Below are 24,695 nucleotides of genomic sequence, written 5' to 3' on the forward strand. Positions count from 1 at the left end.
ATATTTTGGGAGAAAACTTGTGGGGTTTTTTTTTTTCATGGAAACTGAATTTTCATGACTAGTTTATTGAATAAAAAATTGAAGATTCTGCATTTTGTAAAGGCCCTTTTACATAAAAGTCAAATCTAATTGACAAACTTGGAAACGAATCTGAATGAGACACTATGGATGCAACACACAGGTTTCCTCCCTCCCTCCTCCCTTAATCCTATAAAAACTTGCTCCGAAGCCCCTTGGAAATTGCAATAGTGCAGCAACACCACAAGTAAACAATTGCCTGTTAACCTGTTATTTCAAATATAGACTGAAAAGCCAACAGGCATCTTTGTGTGCAATTTTTTTTAAAACAAATTGTAGGTTGAAATACCGAATCTGCACAGCACTGTCCCTTCACAGAAGGCAAGAAACTGCCAGCCCTTCATGTGGGAGGCCGGCCCCGGTGCTGCAGGCTGTGAAAGTGAGCCTCCTTCAGGGTCTGGTTGATGTGGAAGTAGAGGCCTTGGCACAGTGCAGACTGCTCAGGTGCCGGCTGAGGGGTGTTGGGGCTCGATCCTGGGATGACCTGGGTCAGGTTGCTCTCTGGCCCACTGGCCCTGTCAGGACTGTTGATGCTGCTGCTGCTGCTGCTGCTACTACTGCTGCTGCTCCCACCACTGTCACTGCTGGAAGACTGGAAGGAAAAAAGCCAGAGTCACCATCAGCCTGTCTTGCTGCCTAAGAACATGATTGTGGGTGAAAGCATAATCTCTACTAAATATTCTTCCTGTCAGTAGGGAGCCCCAGAATGGGCACATACTGGGGTTACATGGTTTACCAGACACACCCACCATGCCTGGACTCCACCCTCACAACTACCCTGGCAGGGCCTGTGCTAGACTGCCTATGAGGGGTGGGTCTGGGGTCAGGCACCAACCTTCCTACTCCACGTTCTTCAAAACTCAATTCTTTTACTCATCTTCTCTGCCTACTTGAACCCAGCAATCTCCAGTAGTGAAAGAAATCTCTAAAGGGAGAGTGCTAGTCACTAGACAGGGCAGACTCGGGCAAGAGCTCCTTTCTCCATGACAACTCAATACTGTACTAAGAGGAATCAAAGTCAGGATTCTATGAATAGCCTCATATAATTTTTTAACTTGGCTCTTTGATAGCTTTGGTCTTTTGGTTGTTTTTGTTTCCTTGGACAAAAATATTGGTTTTGAGGCACCTGTTGAAAGTATGTAAAGACTTCGGTGCTTATGTTGGAATGGAACTATTGTAGTTGCTTATATTTCTATCCTTTATAGCTTTTTTTCTTTTTCTTTTTTTTTTTTTTGCCAGTCCTTGCGCTTGAACTCTGGGCCTGGACACTGTCCCTAAGCTTCTTTTGCTCAAGGCTAGTGCTCAACCACCTGAGTCAGAGTGCCACTTCTAGCTTTTTTGAGTATATTAGGGGAGGAAAGAGTCTCATGGATTTTCCTGCCCTGACTGGCTTCGATCCTCAGATCTCTGCCTCCTAAGCAGTTAGGATTGTAAATGTAAGCACTGGCACCCAGCCCTTTTTAACTTTTTTACAAGGTAAATTACAGATTTTCGCTATAAAACAAGTACATAAATATTTCCAGATACATACTTGTAATTTTTTAATCCTAGATCCCATCTGTTTTTTGACCAAAAATGACATCTAACAATATGAACACAGACAACTGACCTGAAACAGCCTGAAAAGGCAAAGATGACAAAGCATCCATCAGTAATGAGACCAAAATCAAGTCTCATCAATCTACAGACCATGGAACTACTAACAGGTTATATAACCTATTGCCCACTGGCAGTCTGATTAAAAGTAGAGTTCATAAAATGACTGGAGAGGGACTGAATGAAATCAGAAGGCAGGGCCAGCAAGCAGCATTTACGGAAAGGCTTACATCAAGGCCAATTCAAAAACAAAAATTTTGTTCTACAAAGGTCAGGAAAGACCTACATCCACCCAAGATGGCCACAGACACCTTGCAGAGACCATCGAAGTTTTACTGAGGTCACTACACTGGATCAGAAACCCACCGACAAGAATGCTCTGTTTCCTCTTAGTCTGCTTTCTTTACTGTTTCTGGTTACAGGTACTGTCTGAAAATCAAGGCAAGAACTAGAATCAGTTTCCAGAAAGTCAAAATTTCAGCTCAAATTAGATCTAGTTCACACTATCATAGCAAAGGTGATAGGTTAGAAAAGGATTCCATATAGTAGTGACTTAAAAAAGTATACCTGGGCTGGGAAGGTGGCTCAGTGGTAGAGCACTTGCCTTGCATGCTCGAGGCCCTGGGTTCGATTCCTCAGCACCACATAAGAAAAAAAAAAGCTGGAAGTGGCACTGTGGCTCAAGTGGTAGAGTGCTAGCCTTGAGCTGAAGAGCTGAGGGACAGCGCCCAGGCCCAGAGGTCAGGCCCCACGACCGGACCCCCCCCCAAAAAAAAAGTATACCTGTAATTTCTACTTCATTTAAAAAAATTCTATAACTCAACTGTGTATATGTGTATACTTGCACACACTAGTTCTTGAGCTTTTGTGCTCAACGCTAGCACTCTACCACTTGAGCCACAGTACTACTTCAAGCTTTTTAGTGGCGAATTGTAGGTTAAGAATCTCACAATGGGGCTGGGAAGGTGGTTCAGTGGTAGAGCGCTTGCCTTGCATGCATGATGCCCTGGCTTTGATTCCTCAGTACCACATAAGCAAAAAGAAAAAAGCCAGAAGGGGCACTGGAGCTCAAGTAGTAGAGTGCTAGCCTTAAGCTGAAGAGCTGAGGGACAACGCCCAGGCCCAGAGTTCAGGCCCCACGACTGGACCCCCCCCAAAAAAAAAAGAATCTCACAATGCTGGGTGCCGGTGGCTCACAGCTGTAATCACAGCTACTTAGGAGGCTGAGATCTGAGGATTGCAGTTCAAAGCCAGCCCAGGCAGGGAAGTCTGTGAGACTCTTTATCTCCAATAAACCACTAGAAAACTGGAAGTGGCACTGTGGCTCAAGTGGTAGAGCGCTTGCCTTGAGCTGAAGAGCTCAGGGACAGTGCCCAAACCTAGAGTTCAAGCCCCATGACCGACCAAAAAAAAAAAAAAATCTCACAAGCTTTCCTTCCCAGGCTGCCTTTGAATTGTAATCCTCAGATCTCAGCCTCCGGAGTGAGCTAGGATATCAAGCATGATCCACTACCCCCCAACCCTATAACTCAACTTTATAGTGATGTTCATAAAGTGTTTAGTAGCTGGGCGTCAGTGGCTCACAGCTACTCAGGAGACGGAGATCTAAGAATCTCAATTCAAGCCAGCCCAGGCAGAAAAGTGCGTGAAACTACAATAAACTACTCAGGAAAAGCCAGAAGTAGTGCTGTGGCTCAAGTAATAAGAATGCTAGTCTTGAGGACAAAGAGGTTCAGGGACAATATCCAGGCACTGGTTTCAAGCCCCAAGACCGGAAAAAAAAAGTGTTTAGCTCAAGGCTAGAGCTCTACCACTTAAGCCACAGAGCCACTTCTGGCTTTTTCTGCTTATGTAGCGCTGAGGAGTTGAACCTAGGGCCTTGTGCATGCAAAGCAAGCACTCCACCACTGAGCCCCCTTCCCACCCCAGTTTCATTATTCTTTTGGGCCTAGAAGAAACAGCATTGGTTATGGAGCCCACCTTTCCCAGCACTTTGTGTTCCTCTCACTACAGTAGCCTGAATTCTGGTTGTTAGTAGGTTCATTGCTACCATCTTCCTCTTTAAGCTTAGCAAATATTTACTGAATGATGGAGCAATCCTAGTAAAATGCTTTCTTGAACACAGTAGGCATACATATTTGTTTGGAGAGTAATGGGTATGAAAACAAGCTGGGTCTTGCTGTTTGCTAAACAGTCATAAATTGCTGCATGGTCCCCACAGGTGATACCAAAATAAGACAATTAGGAGCCTTGTTTTTGGCTCACCTACTTATGTGTAGTTATGCCTAAATACAGAATCCTTAATTTTTGTCAGACACCTATGAGTAGCCTTTGTGTATTGTTTATAGGTTCTTGGCTAGAGTCTTCATCAATTTTATTTTGCTTGTGTTCAGTGACTTGCAAGGGACTGGTACTTTATAAATTATAGCTTTATTCTACTTCTTCTAGAAATAAAAATTTGTCAGTACTGGTCAGATGTCAGTACTACCCTTGTGAATGAAAAATGCAGAGTAAAGAAAATGAGCCCTGGGTTGGGAAGATGGCTCAGTGGTAGAGTGCTTGCCTAGTATGCATGAGGGCCCTGGGTTCAATTCTTCAGCACCACATAAGCAGAAAAAGCTGGGAGTGGTGCTGTGGCTCAAGTGGTAGAGCGCTAACCTTGAGCTGAAGAGATGAGGGACAGTGCCCAGGCCCAGAGTTCAGGCCCAAGACCAACAAAAAACAACAACAAAATGAAGCTGGGTGCCTGTGGCTCACACCTGTAATCCTTAGCTACTGGGGAGGCTGAGATCTGAGGATCTCAGTTCACAGCCAGCCTAGGCAGGAAAGATCGTGAGACTCATCTCCAATAAACCACCAGAAAACGGGAAGTGACACTGTGGTTCAAAGTGGTAGAGTGCTAGCCTTGACCAAAAAAAGCTCAGGTACAGTGCCCAGGCCAATCCCCATGACCAACAACAACAAAAAAGAATAAGATTTTTTTTTTTTGGGTCTGGTAGTGGGGCCTGAACTCTGGGCTTGGGCGCTGTCCCTCAGCTCTTCAGCTCAAGGTTAGCGCTTTACCACTTGAGCCACAGAGCCACTTCCGGCTTTTTTTCTTTTTTTGCTTATGTGGTGCTGAGGAATCGAACCCAGGGCCTCCGGCATGCAAGGCAAGCACTCTACCACTGAGCCACCTTTCCAGCCCCAAATAAGGAAGATTTTTACCAGGATTTGAACTCAAGGCCTCATACTTGCTTGGCTAGTGCTCTACTATTTGAGACATGCCTCTAGCCCTGTTTTTTTCTGGCCAGTCCTGGGGCTTGAACTCAGGGCCTGGGCATTGTCCCTGAGCTTCTTTTTGCTCAAAGCTAATACTCTACCACTTGAGCCACAGCACTACTTCTGGCTTCTTCTGTTTATGAGGTACTGAGGAGTCAAACCCAGGGCTTCATGCATGCTAAACAAGCACTCTACCACTAAACCACATTCCCAGCCCTCCAGCCCTGTTTTACTGATTATTCTATAGATGGAGTCTCAAAAACTTTTTTTCTGCCTGTCTCACTTCGAATTTGAGTCCTCCAGATCTCTCAACCTGACATAGCTAAGTTTAGTGGTGTTAAACACAGCCCCACAAGAATAAGGCAGATTTTTAATATGCAGAAGATAACAGGGAGTACAAGAGCAAATTAAAAAATAAAAATGAGCCTTTAACTCATCTCTTGCCTGGGGAAAAGAAATGTTTCTCTCACTTTTTCTATTTCTTTCCACTTTAACCTGTTATGCTAAAATAATATCCTTGCTATGACTTTCACCTTATGGGACTCTCTATTTGTGAGACACCCTGAAGTTCTTTCAAGATCTCAAGGTCCTGAGATTTTGTACGGGAACTGGGAAGTTGAAGGAACCCCTCATCCATTCATCTTCTAGTGACAGAAATAGGCATGCATGAGCCAGGGTTGAACTTGACAAGGTATAGAAAGCATTTAGCTTAGCCAGGCACTGGTGGCTCACACCTGTAATCGTACCTACTCAGGAAGCTGAGATGTGAGGATCACGGTTCACAGCCAACCCAGGAAGGAAAGTCCATGAGACTCTTATCACCAATTAACTACCAGACGAAAACCAAAGTGGCACTGTGGCTCAAGTGGTAGAGTGCTTACCCTGAGCTAAAGAGCTCAGGAACAGGTCTGGGATGGTGGCTCAGTGGTAGAGCGCTTGCCTTGCATGCTTGAGGCCCTGGGTTCGATTCCTCAGCACCACATAAGCAGAAAAAAAAAGCCAGAAGTGGCACTGTGGCTCAAGTGGCAGAGTGCTAGCCTTGAGCTGAAGAGCTGAGGGACAGCGCCCAGGCCCAGAGTTCAGGCCGCATGACCAGACCAAAAAAAAAAAAAAAGCTCAGGAACAATGCCCAGGCCCAGAGCTCAAGCCCCACAACTGATTCCCACCCCACCCCACCCCCCAAAAAAAGCATTTAGTTTTAGCCAAAGTTTCTGTAGGTATCTACAATACAACTCAAGGAAAACAACTCTAGCAAGCATGTTTTTCAACTATTATCTTTATTTTAGCTTTCCAGAGGGTAACATTAATCTGATACTAAAAATACATAAGAAAACTAGTAAAACTCAGCTCTCCAGCTCAATGAAGTCAGATCCTAAATCTCATGTAATTAAAAACACTTTATCAAGGAAAAAGGTCCCTAACTTTTTTTTTGTTACCCCTGAACTTTTGTGCTCAAAGCTAGTGCTATGTAAGGGGAGGGGGGGGGACAGCAAAGTTTTTCTTTTTCTATTTCTCCCTACTTCAACCTAGTTACACTAAAGTAAATCTTTGTGAAAGCTTAAAACACAATACAACCAGGTGCCAGTGGCTCATACCAGTAATCCTAGCTACTCCGGAGGCTAACATCTGAGGATCAGGGTTCAAAGAAAGCCAGGCCAAAAGTGAATCTGTGACTCAAGTGGTAGAATGCTAGCCTTGAACATGACTGACAGCTCAAGGACAGTGCCCAGGCCCTGAGTTCAAGCCCCAGAACTAGCATAAAAAAAACAAAAACCAAAAAACATACAATACAAAAACCTGTCTTGGGAAAATAAGCTAATGGTGTGGTGTGGCTAGATCTACAGGAGGAGCTGGTGTAGCACAAAACATACAGGAGGAGCTGGTGTAGCACAAAACATACAGGAAGGTTTTGGCCAGACTCCAAGAACTATAAATTTTGGGGGTGGGGCAGGAGATCAGTCATGAGGCTTGAACTTGGGCCTGGGCACTCTCCTTGAGCTTTTTTTTTTTTTGCTCAAGGCTAGTGGACTACTATTTTGAGCTCCATTTCTGGTTTTCTGGTAGTTAATTGGAGATAAAGTGTTTCACAGACTTTCCTGACCAGGCTAGCTTTGAACCACAATTGTCAGATCTCAGCTACTTGAGTAGGTAGGATTACAGGTATGAGCCACCAGTGCCCAGCAAGCTATAAATTTGGTAGACAGAGGTTACTGGGCGTGTGGGTCATGCTTAAGTCTATACTAGGGAGTAAAGATTCCACGATCTGTTTGTGATAGGTGAGGTTGCAGAAGACCCAGAAAGGCCCTGCAGGGGAGTTTCTTCACACATACACTCATGCAGAAGGCAGGTCTGAACAACTGTGGATACATGCCATAGCCCAGACGGGCATGGAGAAGGAAGATCCAATTAGCTTGGAGGTACCTAGATGTTCGTGGTTAATAGTTAGTGTTCAGAAAAGTCTGCTGAATGTAAACATCACTATTATGTCTCCAACAAGAGAGAAGCCAAGTAGGAAGCCAGGCCCAGAGAGGAAAGAAGTCTTGGGCTGAAGGTGAAGGAAAATGTCCTGGAAAGCACATTCATAAGCCAGTGAAAGAACCAGTGGGTAAGAAAAATATGCAGGGATAAAAAAGAAAGGAGAAATATTAGAGAAGAACTTTTAGGAGCCTACAGAGAACACAACAGAAAGGCAAAGACAGAAGTTGTGAAGAACAGAAAAGTTGACAAGGTTCATTTTCAAAGTCCACTGGACTCATATTATTCACCAGAGACCAAGAATTCCTGGTCCTCCAGCTAGGCTTACCTTTGGATTCCCCCCCAGGTGTAAAGCCATATTAAGAGATAACCCATTTTTTTTGGGGGGGGGGTCCGGTCATGGGGCCTGAACTCTGGGCCTGGGCTCTGTCCCTCAGCTCTTCAGCTCAAGGCTAGCACTCTACCACTTGAGCCACAGCACCACTTCCGGCTTTTTTCTTTTTGCTTATGTGGTGCTGAGGAATTGAACCCAGGGCCTCAGGCATGCAAGGCAAGCGCTCTACCACTGAGCCAACTTCCCAGCCCAAGAGATAACACATTTAATAAATAGAATCAAGGATAAAAATCGCATGGTCATCTAAATTGGTATTAAAAAAGCCACAGATAAAAGTTCTGAAAAAAACCAGAAGCAATGAAAGGCATATAATAAACTAGCTAACTAGTTCTCTATAGCTACATATCCAAAGTCAAAAACAAGACAAGGTGTCCACTCTCCTTTACTCTTATTCAGTATTGCACTGAAATTCCTAGCCAAAGCAATAAAGCAAGAAAAAGAAATCAAAGGGATTCAATTAAGGAAAAAGTCAAATTATCCCTATTTGAGATGACAACATCCTAACTTAAAAGACCCTAAAAACCTAGGACCAGTGTGACTCATGCCTATAATCCTAGCTACTGAGGAGGCAGAGATCTAAGGATTACAGCCAGTTTACGAAGAAAAGTCCATGAGACTCTTAGGGTCAAAACTACCAAAAAGCCAGAAGTGGAGCTATGGCTCAAGTAGTAGAACATTAGCCTTGAAGGAAAAAGCCTTGAGGGACAATGTCCAGTATGTGCACAAGGTCCTGAGTTCAAGGCCTAGTACCCTCACACCCACACACAAAAATCACATTTTCATTCCAGTCAAATTGGCAATCATCAAGTAAACAAATGATAATGAGGATGGGGAGTGTGGGAATAAACACTCATATACTGCAAATACAAATATAAACTACTGCAACCACAAAGGAAAGAAGTATGGAGAGTCCTTAAAAAACTAAAATAGGATGCCAGGTGCCGGTGGCTCACACCTATAATCCTAGCTACTGAGAAGGCTGAGATCTGAGGATCACCGTTCAAAGCCAGCCTGGGCAGAAAAGTCCGTGAGACTCTTATCTCCAATTAACCACCAGAAAACTGGAAGTGGTGCTGTGGCTCAAGAGGCAGAGCACAGGGATAGCACCCAAGCCCAGAGTTCAAGCCCCATGGCCGACCAAAAACAAAAAAACTAAAAACTAAAATAGGGGTGGGCGCCAGGGGCTCACGCTTATAATCCTAGCTACACAGGAGGCTTGAGATCTGAGGATAACGGTTCAAAGCCAGCTTGGGCAGGAAAGTCCATGAGACTCTTATAGCCAATAAACCACCAGAAAACTGGAAGTGGTGCTGTGGCTCAAGAGTGCTTACCCAGAGCTGAGGGACAGTGCCCAGGCTGAGTTCAAACCCCACAGCCAACAACAACAACAAAAAAAACCTAAAGTAGGGCTGGGTGCCGGTGGCTCATACCTGTAATCCTTGCTACTCATGGTTCGAAGCCAACCCAGGCAGAAAAGTTCCCATGAGACTCAACGCCCAATTAACTACCTGGAAGTAGAGCTAGCCTTGAGTCAAAAGAGCTCAGGGATAGTGCCTAGGCCATGAGTCCAAGTTTCATGAAGAATCAAAAAAAATTTTTTTTATCTAGGTATGATGATGGCATAAGGAATATCACTGAAAGGTGTTAAATACTAGAAGATAGGGGCTGGGAAAGTGGCTCAGTGCCTTGCATGCATGTGGCCCTGGGTTTAATAGCACCATATAAGCAAAAAAAGCCAGCAATGGTGCTGGCTCAAGTGGTAGAGCACTAGCCTTGAGTTGAAGAGCTGAGGGACAAGTGCCCAGGCCCAGAGCTCAAGCCCCAAAACAAAACAAAAACAACAACTTTTTAAAGTCTGTTGTTAAAAATAACCTTTAGACCACTGCCAGGGCAGGAATATTAACTAATTGCTCTTTCAGGCCCAGTTTCCTCTTACCACCTCATCTCCCCATTCACTGATGTAGTGGGGCTTGAACTTATGGGGACTGTTTTGCGCAGGCTGGCTTCAAACTGATCTCAGCCTCCTCAGTAGCTAGGATTACAGGCATGAGCCACCAGGGCCCACAGCTGATATTTTAACATATACCTCAAATTTAAAATTCTTTTTTTTTTTTTTTTCCGGTCGTGGGGCTTGAACTCTGGGCCTGGGCGCTGTCCCTCAGCTCTTCAGCTCAAGGCAAGCGCTCTACCACTTGAGCTACAGCGCCACTAAATTTAAAATTCTTGAGCTGGGTATGATGGCACAGTATTTCCTGTAATTCCCAGCACTAGAGAGTTCAAGGCAGGAAGATCTGACTGGAGTTTGACATGAATCTGGGCTGCAAAGCAAGACCCTGTGTCAATTTAATTTTTAATTTTTTTTTTTAAAAAAAGAGAATAAGAAAGAAGAAAAGGGAAAGGAAGGGAAGGAGAGGAAAAAAAACTTTTTTGTAGTAGGCTAGACCACCTCTGTAGTAGGCTAGCAGTTGCTGTTCATTTTAAGGTGGCTGCCATGTCTGGATTAAATAAAAGATGATCCTAGATGAGTCAATAAGAGCATCTACCTGTAAGGTAGTGTATAAGTGGCCAATAATTCCAGAGCTCTAGGTCTGTTAATACTGGTGAGACTGCAAGACTCTAAATTAGGGCTGGGAAGGTGGCTCAGTGGCAGAGCACTTGCCTTGCATGCCTGAGGCCCTGGGTTCAATTCCTCAGCACCACATAAGCAAAAACAAAAAAGCCGGAAGTGGCGCTGTGGCTCAAGTGGTAGAGTGCTAGCCTTGAGCTGAAGAGCTGAGGGACAGAGCCCAGGCCCAGAGTTCAGGCCCCACGACTAGACCCAAAAAAGAAAATTAAAAAAAAAAAAAAGACTAATTTAATTCAATGTGTTAAATAAGCAAGGAAAAGGAGGGGTGATCATTTTTCTGTCCCAATGAATAAGTAACTCCCATTTCTGTCCCTCCATTTCCCTTTTATTTTTTTTGTTGGTTATGGGGCTTGAAATTTGGGCCTGTGCACTGTCCCTGAGCTATTCAGCTCAAGTCGAGCACTCTACCACTTGAGCCACAGTGCCACGCCCAGTTTTCTAGTGTTTAATTGGAGGTAAGAGTCTCACAGACTTTCATTGACCAGGCTGGCTTTCAACTGTGTGATCCTCAGATGCCAGCCTCCTACATAGCTAGGATTATAGGCATGAGCCACTGGTACCCAACTCCCATTTTCCCTTTTTTCTTTTTTTTCGGGGGGGGGGGTCTGGTCGTGGGGCCTGAACTCAGGGCCTGGGCGCTGTCCCTCAGCTCCTCAGCTCAAGGCTAGCACTCTACCACTTGAGCTACAGCGCCACTCCCGGCTTTTTTTTTTTTCTGCTTATGTGGTACTGAGGAATTCAACCCAGGGCCTCATGCAGGCAAGGCAAGCATTTTACCACTGAGCCACCTTCCCAGCCTTCCATTTTCCCTTTAAGGTAAAGCTAAATCACACACTGTGTTTTCAAATCCTTCCTAACTAAAATAATCTACTACCTCTGCTTCATTTTACTTGATTTTCCACAAACGAAAAATAACTAATATGCATGCATGGACGAGGACTCTGCCATAGCTGTCACCTTTCAGTTACTTCATAGTGATCTGAAAAATCAAAATAGTTCTACAAAGCTGTTAAATAAAGCCGGGCGCCGGTGGCTCATGTCTGTAATCCTAGCTACTCAGGAGGCTGAGATCTGAGGATCGCAGTTCAAAGCCAGACCGGGCAGGAAAGTCCACGAGACTCTTATCTCCAAAAAAGCACTAGAAGACCAGAAGTGGCGCTGTGGCTTAAGCAGTAGAGCACTCGCCTTGAGCTGAAGAGCGCAAGGACAGTTCCCAAGCCCAGAGTCCAAGCCCCATGACCAACCAGGAAAAAAAAAAAAAGGTAAAATAAAAGGGGTTAGGTAGGAGTGGGCCTTAAGATTCATTTAGCTGGGTGCCAGTGGTTCATGCCTGTAATTCTAGATACTCAGGAGGCTGAAATCCAAGGATCACAATTCTAAGCCAGTCTGGGGAAGAAAAGCCTGTGAGACTCCTACCTCCAATTAACTAAAAAGCCAGATGTGGAGCTGTAGATCAAGTGGCCAAATGCTAGCCTTGAATAGAAAAGCTCAGTGATAACCCTGGGGCCCCAAGTTTAAACCTCAGTACCAGAAAAAAAGATCGACTTAACTTACTAACACAGAAGCACTTCCTGAAAGGCATATATAAGAACTAGAAGCCAGATTTACAAGCCAGTACCCAGGTCTCATGTCTGTATCCTAACTACTGAAGAGGCTGAGATCTGAGGATCAAGATTCAAAGCCAGTCAGGCAGGAAAATCTGTGAGACTTTGAACTCTAATTAACCAGCAATAAAGCCAGAAGTAGAGCTGTGGCTCAAGTGGTAAAGTGCTAGCCTTGAGCAGAAAAAGCTCAGGGAAACCACCTAAGCCCTAGGATTGGCACACGCACATGTGCATGCTTGCATGCATACATACACACACACACACATATACACTCACACAAAAGATACAAAGTTTTTAAGCACTAGTCCTCCTTTCTTTCCAGCCTTTTCATATTAGAAATCTACAATTGTGTTCCAGATAACATATCATAGAATGTAGTTGGAAAAGTATCTTCCAGCTAAAAGATAAATGGAGCAAAGTTCTGCTCTGTTCCAGTGATTCCCAAGCTAGCTGCTCCAGCAAATGTTTAGTAGTCTGAGCATTAGAGACAGCTCCTGCCTCAGCTAGCAGCTCAACACACAGGCCCTAGGGCCCAGCTTCTCATTGCTTCCTCCTGGCAATGGTTTTGGCTGGCAAGTGCCTTTATTTTTCCTAGTTTTTCCACCTAAGAAGCGGAGATTCCTTTTCCTACTAAAGTAAGAGAAAGCCAGGCGTAGCTACTCAGGAGGCTGAGATCTGAGGATCGCAGTTCAAAGCTAGCCCGGGCAGGAAAGTCCATGAGACTCTTATCTCCAATAAATCACTAGAAAACCGCAATTGGCCCCGTGGCTCAAGCAGTAGACACTCACCTTGAGCTGAAGAGCACAAGGACAGTGCCCAAGCCCAAAGTTCAAGCCCCACGACCCACCAAAAAAAAAAAAACCAAAGAGAAAATACATGAAGTATCTCTCTATGTAACTCATCTGCAGGATAGTTCTTATTCTATGGCTTCTCAGTATATGGGGAAAAGAGGTATATATTACCTTCAGTTTACAGAGCTACTTGTGGTAATTTAATACAAATCAGACACCTCACATCTAACTTCCCAGAGATACCAAGATTATTACATTTAGGGAAAAAAAGTAACTTTCAATAAGTAATCAGTCTTTTTTCTTTTTCACTCTCTTTTTTTTTTGGTCCGGTCATGGGGCCTGAACTCTGAGCCTGGGTGCTGTCCCTCAGCTCTTCAGCTCAAGGCTATCGCTCTACCACTTGAGCCACAGCACCACTTCCAGTTTTTTTCTTTTTGCTTATGTGGTGCTGAGGAATTGAACCTAGGGCCTCAGGCATGCAAGGCAAGCGCTCTACCACTGAGCTACCTTCCCAGCCTCTTTTTTTTTTTTGGTGACTATCCTGGGACTTGAACTCAAGGCCTAGTCACTGACCCTGACCTTTTTTGTTTGAGGCTAGCGTTCTACCACTTGAGCAACAACGCTTTCACTTCCAGCTTTTTTGGTGGTTAAATGGATATAAAAATCTTAGGGATGGGGCTGGGAAGGTGGCTCAGTGGTAGAGCATTTGCCTTGCATGCCTGAGATCCTGGGTTCGATTCCTCAGCATCACATAAGCAAAAAGAAAAAAAGCAGAAGTGGCGCTGTGGCTCAAGTGGTAGAGCACTAGCCTTGAGCTGAAGAGCTGAGGGACAGCACCCAGGCCCTGAGTTCAGGCCCCACAACCGGACCCAAAAAAAAGAAGAATCTCAGGGACTTTCCTGTCTAAGCTGGCTTTTGTCAGTGATCCTCAGACCTCGGCCTCCAAGTAAAAAGTAGCCATTTTAAGTCTTTCAGAATCTAAACAAATTCCTCAGATATAAGTACAAGCTACAAGAAAAAGAATTCTCTAAGCATTTTAAGAAAGGCAGAGATGGGGCTGGGAAGGTGGCTCAGTGGTAGAGCACTTGCCTTGCATGCCTGAGGCCCTGGGTTCGATTCCTCAGCACCACACAAGCAAAAAGAAAAACGCCAGAAGTGGTGCTGTGGCTCAAGTAGTAGAGCGCTAGCCTTGAGCTGAAGAGCTGAGGGACAGTGCCCAGGCCCAGAGTTCGGGCCCCACGACCGGACCCAAAAAAAAAAAAAGAAAGGTAGAGAATGTTTTCTCTTATCTGACTTAGTCCCAAGGAAATCTGTTGGCTAAAAAAGTAAAAATATATTGCCAGAGGCACTGTAGCTCATACCTATAAACCTAGCTACTCAGGAGAGTGAGATCTGAGGATTTCAGTTCAAAGCCACCCTGGGCAGGAAAGTCCAGAAACTTTTATCTCCAATTAACCAACATAAAACTGAAAGTGGCACCACTGTGTCTCAAGTGGTAGAATGCTCACCTTGAGCTGAAAAGCTCAGGTAAAGTACCCAGGCCCAGAGTTCAAGCCCACACCAAAATATAAATTTTTAAAAAAGAGTAAAAATACAATACTTTTACTAATACAATGCAAAAGGCTGAGGAGGGTGCGGCTCAAATGGTAGGCTACCTGCCTAGGAAGTGCAAGGCTCCATGTTCAAACCCCAGTATTGCCAAAAAAAAAAAAAGATTCATATTCTATTATCAAAGTTAACAAAATGAATGATCATCTTCCCTTTTCTATATAATTTTTTAAAAAGAGCCAAATGCAAACTTGGTTTTGTGCTACAAACTCGAGTCTATTCCAGTAGAAAAAACACAATTATTCAGAGCTTAACTTCATACTTCAAAAGCTTTCCCTTCCTGGGATTGGAGGCGTGGCTCAGTTGGTACAGCATTGGTCAACAGTGAAAATATGAGGTATTGAGTTTGAGTCCTGGTCTTGGACAAAACAAAATTTCCTCCAGCCTTTTGCATCTCCAGTTCTACAGTCCACTTGATGTTACTGAAGCTATGTGGGGAGAGGAGAGGGAAGCAGGGAATACAGGGCATGCTGGGACCAATCAGTCAAGCAAAGTTTAAGTTATGTATCATCAATGGGTATAGATGAAAACTACCATCCACCAGGCAGTGGTGGCTCACGCCTGTAAGCCTAGCTACTCAGGAGGCTGAGATTTGATGTTCTAGGTTTGGAGCCAGCCCAGATAGGCAAGTTTGAGTCTCTTGCCTCAGTTAACCAGCAGATAGCTGGAACTGGAGATGTGGCTCAAGCGCTAGAATGCCAGCCATAGCAAAAAAGCCAAGCAAGAGCATAAGGATCCTGAGTTCAAGCCCCAGTACAAAAACAAAAACAGAAAGCCCACAAGCTACTGTAACGACCTTATAAGATAAGAAGTTTGACTTCAGAGCAATGATCACAGGGTGGTGCCATACCTGAAGTTCTTTGGAGAAGTAAAAACAAGACACAGGACCCAGGGCTAAGGAACAAGAGTGCTTGCTCTCTTCTGTGATACTAGTACAGGACTGTGGCAGCTGAGTGGTAACTTCTTTCTAGACATATTCACACACACAGACACAGACACAGACACAGACACACACAAATACCAAGGTGTCTCTCTTAAAATAAGAAAAAAAAAAGATGAAAATTCCTATTCCTGTCCTCAGGCAACAGAACTATAGCTGGATAGGAGAGGGTGGTAAAGAGAACAAGCTTCTCCAAATAAGTGTGACTACCGTACAGCAGGGTTCCCACACAGATGGCAGGGACACTGAGGCTGAAACCATGGGAGTATTCTGTATACCTTTAAAGAAAGCCTTACAAGATGCTCCCAGCAGCCTCTAATCTGGTTTCTTTCATCCCTGAGTCTCTCCAATTATTGCATTAAACAGAAGCTCAATTGCTTTTCTGTTAATTATCCTTTAAAAAAAAAGAAAAAGGAAGTCAGGTACCAGTGGCTCACGCCTGTAATCCTAACTACTCAGGAGGCTGAGATCTGAGGATCGTGATTCAAAGCCAACCCGGGCAGGAAAGTCCGTGAAATTCTTATCTCCAATAAACCACCAGAAAACGGGAAGTGGCACTGTAGCTTGAGCTGAAGAGCTGAGGGGCATCGCTTAGGCTCAGAGTTCAAGCCCTATGACCAACCAAAAAAAAAAAAAAGGGGGGGGACTGGGAATGTGGCTTAGTGGTAGAGTGCTTGCCTAGCATGCATAAAGTTCGATTCCTCAGTATCACATAAACAGAAAAAGCAGAAAGGCACTATAGGCTCAAGTGGTGGAGTACTAGCCTTGAGCCAAAAGAAGCTGAGAGACAGTGCTTAGAACCTAAGTTCAAGCCACAGGACTGGCAAAAAAACAAGGTGGGGAGGAGGGAAAAAGGCTACAAAGACCCAAGTCTCCCACAGAAGGATCAAATCTGGAATGCCCAACAGTTGGGTTACCCAAGAGACAGTTACTGATGATTCCCTTGGGGACTCACCTAAGTGAAATTCTGCTACTGGGAACTATGAAAGTAAACAGTGTTTTGGTGTGTAAGAATTCCACTCTAGAAGCCGGGTGCTGGTGGCTCATGCCTGTAATTCTAGCTACTCAGGAAGCTGAGATCTGAGGATCACAGTTCAAAGCCAGCCCGGGCAGGAAAGGCCGTGAGAATCTTTTTTTTTTTTTTCTGGTCGTGGAGCCTGAACTCTGGGCCTGGGCGCCATCCCTCAGCTCTTCAGCTCAAAGCTAGCACTCTATCACTTGAGCCACAGTGCCACTTCCAGTTTTTCTGCTTATATGGTCCTGAGGAATCAAACCCAGGGCCTCATGCATGCAAGGCAAGCACTCTACCACTGAGCCACCTTCCCAGCCCCAGCCATGAGAATCTTATCTCCAATAAACCACTCAGAAAACCAGAAGTGGCACTGTGGCTCAAGTGGTAGAGTGCTAGCCTTAAGCTGAAGAGCTGAGGGATAGCACCCAGGCCCAGAGTTCAAGCCCCACAATTGACCCCCCGCAAAAAAAGAAGGGGCTGGGAAGGTGGCTCAGTGGTAGAGCGCTTGCCTTGCATGCATGAGGCCCTGGGTTCGATTCCTCAGCACCACATAAGCAAAAAGAAAAAAAGCCGGAAGTAGCGCTGTGGCTCAAGTGGTAGAGCGCTAGCCTTGAGCTGAAGAGCTGAGGGACAGCGCCCAGGCTCAGAGTTCAGGCCCCACGACCGGACCCCCCATAAAAAAGAATTCTGCTCTAAGTGTAAGGCTCTGTCACCATGGCATTTCTCCACTGGTGTGACAAGAACCAATGTCCAGTTGCATTACAGAAGCAAAACCTTACAGAAGCATTACCTAACACTGGCTTCCTTTTCCTATCAGAGAAGCCTTCCCACCACACAAAGAAATGTTCCTGTGTCCAGACAAGCACTCTCAGGAACCTAGAACTTATAGAGAACTCCTGAGTCTTCCCTGACACCCAGCTCCTCTCCCCTCCTCCGGGGTGGGGGGGTGCTCTTTCTAGAACACAGTGAAAAGAAAACACACTTTAAAACAGGATCTTTCATATATATACCTCATATACCTCATATATATCATACATTCTACATGCTTAAAATTTCTATTGAAGTAATAAACTATGTTAACCTTTAAGAAAACAAGTTGGTTGTTGAGATATATATATATATATATATATATATAAAACAGGGAGTTCAAAGATGGGCTTTCAAAGATCCATGAAACTTTGTGTAAGAGTGAGTGTGTGCATTCGTGTGTGGATGGGCTTTGCTAGGAAGAGAGTACCAAGTTCCACAAAAAGAACAGGCCTCAAAATAGAAATAGGATTGGTACGACTGCAGTCAGGTAAAATCATACTTATTTGGATTATACACTGTGCTTAAGCAGTGAAAACAAGTGAGTATGTGACCCATTCCTTACCTCAGTGTCCCAGGAATCCTGAAAGACAGCATTTCTCGTGCTCCTTTTGGTCTGTGGGGGAAGATGATTATCTTCTTCATTGCCATTTCTTCTTCTTTTCCTGAAATTAAAACACAAGGGGAAAAAAATCCAGTAGTTGATCTTTTTTATTTCAATGTAAACCAAGACAACAAATAAATCTGCCCTCTCACCTGAAAAAATATAGCACATGACATCTCAATAGAGTGAACGTTTAAGTATACCATCATTAGGAACTAAGCAAGAATATGTGAAAAGTGGAGCCAAGATCAAGGTTAGATTAGCAAGGCTAGTGTGTGAAAAGAATCTTGACAACTTTAATTGCCTGCTACTAATTAAGAAGAGGAAAAGGTTAAGGACTAAGCTATCAAACACAACTAAAGTTTTCTTCTGTAAAAGTTTCCGGAGCAGAGTCGGGCAGGAAAGTTTGGGAGACTCTTACCTCCAATTAACCACCAGAAAACTGGAAGTGGTGCTGTGGCTCAAGTGGCAGAGATCTAGCCTTGAGCCAAAGAGCCCAGGCACAGTGACCAGATCCTGAGTTCAAGCCCCATGACAACAACAACAAAAAAAGTTCCCAGAATGTAAAATTCAAATTACCTACTCTCTTCCATATGACAAGCTTTGAGAGAAGACCTGTCTTTGCCTGTTCGTCCTGTGTATCTGTACAAAAAGGGTGTCACACAGGAATATCATGGATTTGTGGTTGCTTCTAGGCTGATTTTCCTCGCCCCTGATTTCCCCCAAGAGGCACCACATGAAATTGAATCTCTGTGCTCTCCAGAGGATTCAGTTACTATCCTGGGTGATCACTGGAGAAGCAACTCTAGCTGTGCTAACCTGACTGTCTGCCAGACTACTAGTATTATGATATAACAGTCACTTCATTCATGTCACTAGATTCTGACTTTGAGACTGCAGCACAAAGTGCTAAAAAAGTCTAGTTTTAAAGAAACTTGCATATCAACTGCAGTCAGAAGAAATTCTTTTGTGGGTGTGTGCTGATCCTGGGGCTTGAACTTAGGGCCTAGGTGCTGTCCCTGAGATTTTTTTCTCAAGACTATTACTCTACCATTTGAGCCACACCACCACTTCTGGCTTTTTCTGAGTAGTTCACTGGAGATAAAAGAGTCTCACAGACTTTCTTGCCAGGTGTAGCTTCAAACTGTGATCCTCAGATCTCAGCCTCCTGAGTAGCTAGGATTATAGGCATGAGCTACTTGTGCCTGGCTCAGGATTTCCAAATCCATTAAAAAGCAGAAACAGGGGGTTGGGAAGGTGGCTCAGTGGTAGAGTGCTTGCCTTGCATGCAAGGCCCTGGGTTCAATTCCTCAGCACCACATAAGCAAAAAGAAAAAAGCCGGAAGTGGCGCTGTGGCTCAAGTGGTAGAGCGCTAGCCTTGAGCTGAAGAGCTGAGGGACAGCGCCCAGGCCCAGAGTTCAGGCCCCACAACCGGACCCAAAAAAATAAATTAAAAATAAAACTAAAAAGCAGAAACAGGGGCTGGGAAGGTGGCTCAGTGGTAGAGTGCTTGCCTTGCATGCCTGAGGTCCTGGGTTCGATTCATCAGCACCCCATAAGCAAAAAGAAAAGGCCAGAAGTGGTGCTGTGGCTCAAGTGGTAGAGTGCTACCCTTGAGCTGAAGAGCTGAGGGACAGCACCCAGGCCCAGAGTTCAGGACCCATGACCAGACCCCCCCCCCAAAAAAAAAAAACCAGAAACAAACAAAAAAGCAGAAACAGGGCAAAGGGGTGGACAAAAAAAGATAGAATGAAGTCAAGAATCCAATGTATATCCTACAAAATTAAGAAGAGTGAGGAAAGGAGTAGGGAGCAGAGAGATAGGTGAGAGTGTTGAAAGGGATGACACTGATCAAGGTATACTGTCTTAATAAACTGCTCTGTTAAATGACAACTCCTTTACATAACAACCTAAAGATTAAAGAAATAAATCCTAAGGGGGGAAATATTTTTTTAAATCACACACACACACACACACACAGAGGGAGAGGAGGAGGGGGGGAAGGGGAAGAAGGGAAGGAGAAAGAGAAAGAGAGAGAAGAGAGAGAGAAAGAGAGAGAGAGAAAAATAAGGCAAGGTACCAATGGCTCATGCCTGTAATCCTAGCTACTCAAGAGGCTGAGACGTGAAAGAGCAGTTGGAAGTCAGCCTGGGAAGAAAAATCCACAAAACTTCATCTCCAAATTAACCAGGAAAACACTGGATTGCAGGTGTGGCTCAACTGGTAGAGTGCCAGCTGTGAACAAGCAAGCCAAACCAAGAGTTTGAGTTCCTGAATTCATGCTCCAATACCAGTAACAAAAAAAAAAGAAAAAGAAAAAGAAAAAAAGCAGTGAAGCTGGGTGCCGGGGAGTAACAAGAAAAAGAAAACAAAAAGCAGTGAAGCTGGGTGCCGGGGAGTAACAAGAAAAAGAAAACAAAAAGCAGTGAAGCTGGGTGCCCATGGCTCACGCCTGTAATCCTAGCTACTCAGGAGGCTGAGATCTGAGGATCAAGGTTCAAAGCCAGCCCGGGCAGGAAAGACTGTGAGACTCCTATCTCCAATAAACCACTAGAAAACCGGAAGTGGCGCTGTAGCTCAAGTGGTAGAGCACTCGCCTTGAGCTGAAGAGCTGAGGGACTGCGCCCAGGCCCAGAGTTCAAGCCCCATGACCAAAAAAAAAAAAAAGCAGTGAAAAGGAGAATCATTTTAAGGCAAAATGTCTACAATTACACTGCCCAAAACAGTGTCCACTAGCCATAGTTATTTCTTAAGTTTGAATAAAGTAAATGTAAAATCTAGTTTAAAGTCTAGTCTCATTCCAAGTACAAAATGGCACATGAAGCTATATGATGCAGCTTAGCTAGAGGACAGGCCTTTCATATACTTGCTTACTGGGCAGGACCGTGAAAACTATATACAACAGCATCTATTATCAAATGCTTAGAGGCTCACATTTCTGCAACTGAGACAAAAAACTAGTGAGACACAATCAACTAATGCTTTTGTGAAGTATTTTTTGTAAAGTATTTAAGCTTAGAGCATATAGCATCTATACTACTAGCTTACTGTAACAAATCCTGAATCCTAAGGGTTTGAGTTGAAGTGTGGATATTGGAAAACTAAATTTTCACTCAGTTCAGTTCGCTATAGTCTATAACACTCTCAATATCTAACTTCAGCCAGGCACGGGTGGCTCACGCCTGTAATCCCAACTACTCAAGAGGCCTCAGCCTGAGGATCGAAATTCAAAGCCAGCAGGAGCAGGAAAGGCCAGGAGAATCTTATCTCCAATAAACCACTCAGAAAACCAGAAGTGGTGCTGTGGCTTAAGTGGTAGAGTGCTAGCCTTGAGCTGAAGAGCTCAAGTTCAAGTCCCATGACCGCCCCCCCCCACAAAAAAATCTATCTTTATGCATAAGTATGATCCCAGGGTGGTTTTTTGTTTTGGTTTTTGCTTTTTTTTTTTTTGGCCTGGGCCTGAGCATTGAGCCTGAGCTTTTTTGCTCAAGGACTGTGCTCTACCATTTGAGCCACAGTTCCACTTCTATGACTCCAGTTTTTGAGCGTGATTCTGAACCATTTACCTCATTCCATGATCATCTCTGTTCCACATTTTTCTCCCAGAAGATGAGACACAAAATACTGCACTTAATTTCTGAAGCACTTGAAGCTTAAAGTCAGATGAGTACCATTCGATGGATATCCTACTATAAATCTGAATCAAGAAGGTTCCACTTCCATCCCAACCTAATCAGAGAATTTACATGGGAATGTGCTGCAGTAGCAAAGCCTTTCTGCTCGAGCCATCTGACACCCAAAGAGAAATCTCATCCAGTGGCAGCAGGCTGGTCCCTGAACTCTTATTTTATCGGTAGGCTAACAGCTGATCATATTTTGGGCTGCTGAGTCACTAACCAAACTTAGGAGCCTGACCAAAATTTACCATTTCCTCATTTGCAACGGAGGATGTACTTTTCCAGTGACAAGGAGGGAAAGGGAGCTGCACGGCAGAAAAAGTCTAAGAACAAAGACAGGCTGGTACTGAGGATATCAACTGAACTGCTGCATTTTTACAGGATTTCTAGCCTATGGCTGGTCTTCTTGGGTGGTAGTGGATTCAGAATGAGCCCTACCTGTTCTTACCTCCTTAGCTGTTAGCAGTTTCCCTCCTTCAAATTCTCTGCTTTCAACAATGTTAATAACTGACAAGATCACAGCTGCATGCTTATCTCTATCTGTATAGTCAGTCAGATTATAGCTTTTGACACAAATGCCTCAGAGCAGGTTATAATTTTGGTAGGCACCCCACAATTGATTACATTCTCCTCTTCCCACCTAAGTTCAGATGACTCTGACATGTTACTCTGAAAGGTGGCTTACTCCATGACTTATTTCATTTTTAACCTTTCAATTTCTTTTTTTTTTTTTTGGGGGGGGGTCCGGTCATGGGGCCTATATTCTGGGCCTGGGCACTGTCCCTCAGCTCTTCAGCTCAAGGCTACTGCTCTACCACTTGAGCCACAGTGCCACTTCCGGCTTTTTTCTTTTTTTGCGTATGTGGTGCTGAGGAATCGAACCCAGGGCCTCAGGCATGCAAGGCAAGCCACTGAGCCACCTTCCCAAACCCTAACCTTTCAATTTCTAAAGCTTGAAGAAGTAATCAAGAGAGAATGGAAATTGGTTTTCACTTTTTAAAAAACAAAAAGAACTCTTCCTTCTTACTGGGGAGAGAAAACTTCAGCATATCCTAAAGTTAGGAATCTGTTGTAAAGTACAGACCATACACCCACTTCTCTACAACCATTGTGGTCTACTGTGGAATAGTTTCAAAAACTGTCTTAGATCAACCTTTCATCTTAAGATTGAGGAAACAGATCCAGAGATGTGAACAGCTGGAGCTGGCAAAACTGGTCCATCACATTCCACGAAATACAAGAGAGAAGCAGGCAAGGAAAAGACTGTCCAAAGTGACTCTAATAAAATGTATTGGGATTATTTGTGTATGTATGAGATAAAAAGAATCTGCTATCAGTAGAAACACATTGTTTGTGTATGGTACTGGTTAAAAGGAATCTTTTTTTTGGTGGGAAAAATTTGCCTTTTTTAGATTTGGGAGACACCCCAACAAAATATTAGAAATACAAATTGATTTTGAAAATTAAGAACTACACACACACACACACACACACACACACACACACGAGACAGCTGGATTCAGTTTACTACATCTAAATGTTTTGATTCTGATGGCATGTCATTGAGCCATAATTTCAGTTTGGTCTAATTCAAACTTTTCAAAAATCTTGTTACTAATTGCCAAGACTGCTGTTTCATGTTCCTCCCTACTCACAGATGATATGTTTTGGCATTACTACCACGACCAGATTATAATTTGAAGGCATCTTGCAATTTCAAATAGCCCACTCTTCCTTTCTATAGCCCAGGTTTTATGTTTCTGTCTACATGATCCAAATCAATTATCTAGTGAGGTGTAGGACCCCCTAGGTTTTCACTGCAAGAAAAACAAATAACCTCAGGATGCTTTAAAGAACCTCAACCCCATGAAGTAAAAACGTTACAGAGAAGAGCCTTTGCAGAAAGAGTTGCCAATTACATTCACCACCAAAGAAAACAAGGAACTAGAGAAGATCCAGTATAATCTACCGAGGGAATCCTATAAGCCAATTTACTTCAGCCTGAGACTAATAGGAAATAAAGGAAAATTCAGCGACCCAGGCAAACCAAGTGACCTTTCAAAATCCATCTCCTGAGGAGATGGGAAGAAAAAAAAAAAAAACTTAGTGATCCAGTTTTCCACTTCAAGCTCCATGGTGATGGTGAATCTTTTTCCCCCCAATTTGAGAATTAAAGCTTCACTCAGGGATACACGCACGTCCACTTCCTCCTCCTCCTCGACTCCTTACGGAAAGGAAAATAAAACAAGAGAGGGGAGAGGAGGAAAAAAGAAAGAAGTCCGGCTTGGGCCTGGACTACTGCCTGGGTGAAGACCCGCAGCCTTGAGGCCTGGCTGGGTGGGAGTGTAATCAGCCGAACTCCCACTGTATACCCTACCTCGCCTTCCGAGTCAAACGGCTTTGCACCCACAGTTTAGAATGCTGCCTGCTCAGGCTACGGCGCCCAGGGAATCACGACCCATCTTGGACCTGGGCCCTGCCGGGTTCACCGTCAGCCCGGCGGGCTACCCTAATCCGTCCCGGCTGCCGGGTTCAACTAAGCCCAACCCCCTTTCCACCTGACCTTGGGGGGGTGCAGGCAGGTTCCCCCGTGCCCTCCCAGGCGCCTGCAGGGGCTCCCTCACTCGAGAACATTCCTCCCATCCCCCTCCCACCTGCCTAAATACGGGACCGGGAAGCTTCGGGACCACCGTCCTCCTTCCAGGACCCAACGGAGCTCGTTCCGAACCAGACTGATGAGGGGAGACCTGGAACCCCGACATGTCAACCCCTCCGGGCTGCCCACCGACAACCAGGGCTGCAGCCACTCGCGCGTCCCTCTCTCCTCCCTCGGCCGGCCGCGCCGCCCGGAGCTCGACCCGCAGGACGCGGGCGGCCCCTCGGCTCCACCCCGCGGATCCTCCGGCGACGGGCCGGAAAGGACGGGGGTCCCTTCCGTCTCACCTAGGGCGGAGGCGCTCGCTCATGGCAGCTGGTGGAGGGGAGCGACGCTGCGCCGCCCCGCGCGGAGAGCGGACGGAGGGGGTCGTGTTCCGGCGTCCGCCACGCCCACCCCCTCGGGCCTTGGCTCTGGCCGCCGCGCGGGTGGAGGACGCCGGCAGTGAGAACCCCTCAGTCGGACTCGTACCACTGCCACTTCCGGCGTCTCCTCCGCGCCCCCCCATGTCGCACCGCCGTGGTACCGCCCCCTTGCGGCTGCGCAGTGGCGCGACGCCCCCACG

At 45.0% G+C, this 24,695-nt stretch overlaps 1 protein-coding gene across 2 annotated transcripts; it reads right to left on the minus strand.

The window, feature by feature from the left end:
• Positions 1 to 29: 29 nt before the first annotated feature.
• On the minus strand, positions 30 to 24,638 carry Fam104a (family with sequence similarity 104, member A). 2 transcript variants are annotated; one of them, XM_013037858.1, is made up of 4 exons: positions 24,418 to 24,638; positions 17,758 to 17,857; positions 2,041 to 2,103; positions 30 to 670 (listed from the first exon to the last, which is right to left on the minus strand). In XM_013037858.1, the coding sequence occupies exons 1-4, from the start codon at positions 24,636 to 24,638 to the stop codon at positions 419 to 421; spliced, it is 636 nt and encodes a 211-aa protein (XP_012893312.1). In that variant the 3' UTR covers positions 30 to 418. The 2 variants fall into 2 exon arrangements, with proteins under 2 accessions (XP_012893312.1, XP_012893314.1); XM_013037860.1 differs by lacking the exon at positions 2,041 to 2,103.
• Between the last annotated feature and the right edge of the window lie 57 nt (positions 24,639 to 24,695).

Source organism: Dipodomys ordii, unplaced genomic scaffold (genome assembly GCF_000151885.1).
Source record: "Dipodomys ordii isolate 6190 unplaced genomic scaffold, Dord_2.0 Scaffold7, whole genome shotgun sequence".
In the NCBI taxonomy this organism is placed as follows: domain Eukaryota; kingdom Metazoa; phylum Chordata; class Mammalia; order Rodentia; family Heteromyidae; genus Dipodomys; species Dipodomys ordii.

Excerpts from the sequence above, each read along its gene's own strand:
- Fam104a (XM_013037858.1), bottom strand. The coding sequence starts at position 24,638 with ATGGGGGGGCGCGGAGGAGACGCCGGAAGTGGCAGTGGTACGAGTCCG. Across the intron at positions 17,858-24,417 it reads AGCGAGCGCCTCCGCCCTAG|GAAAAGAAGAAGAAATGGCA; the intron begins GTGAGACGGAAG and ends TTTTAATTTCAG. Across the intron at positions 671-2,040 it reads GAAACAGAGCATTCTTGTCG|TCTTCCAGCAGTGACAGTGG; the intron begins GTGGGTTTCTGA and ends TTTTCCTTCCAG.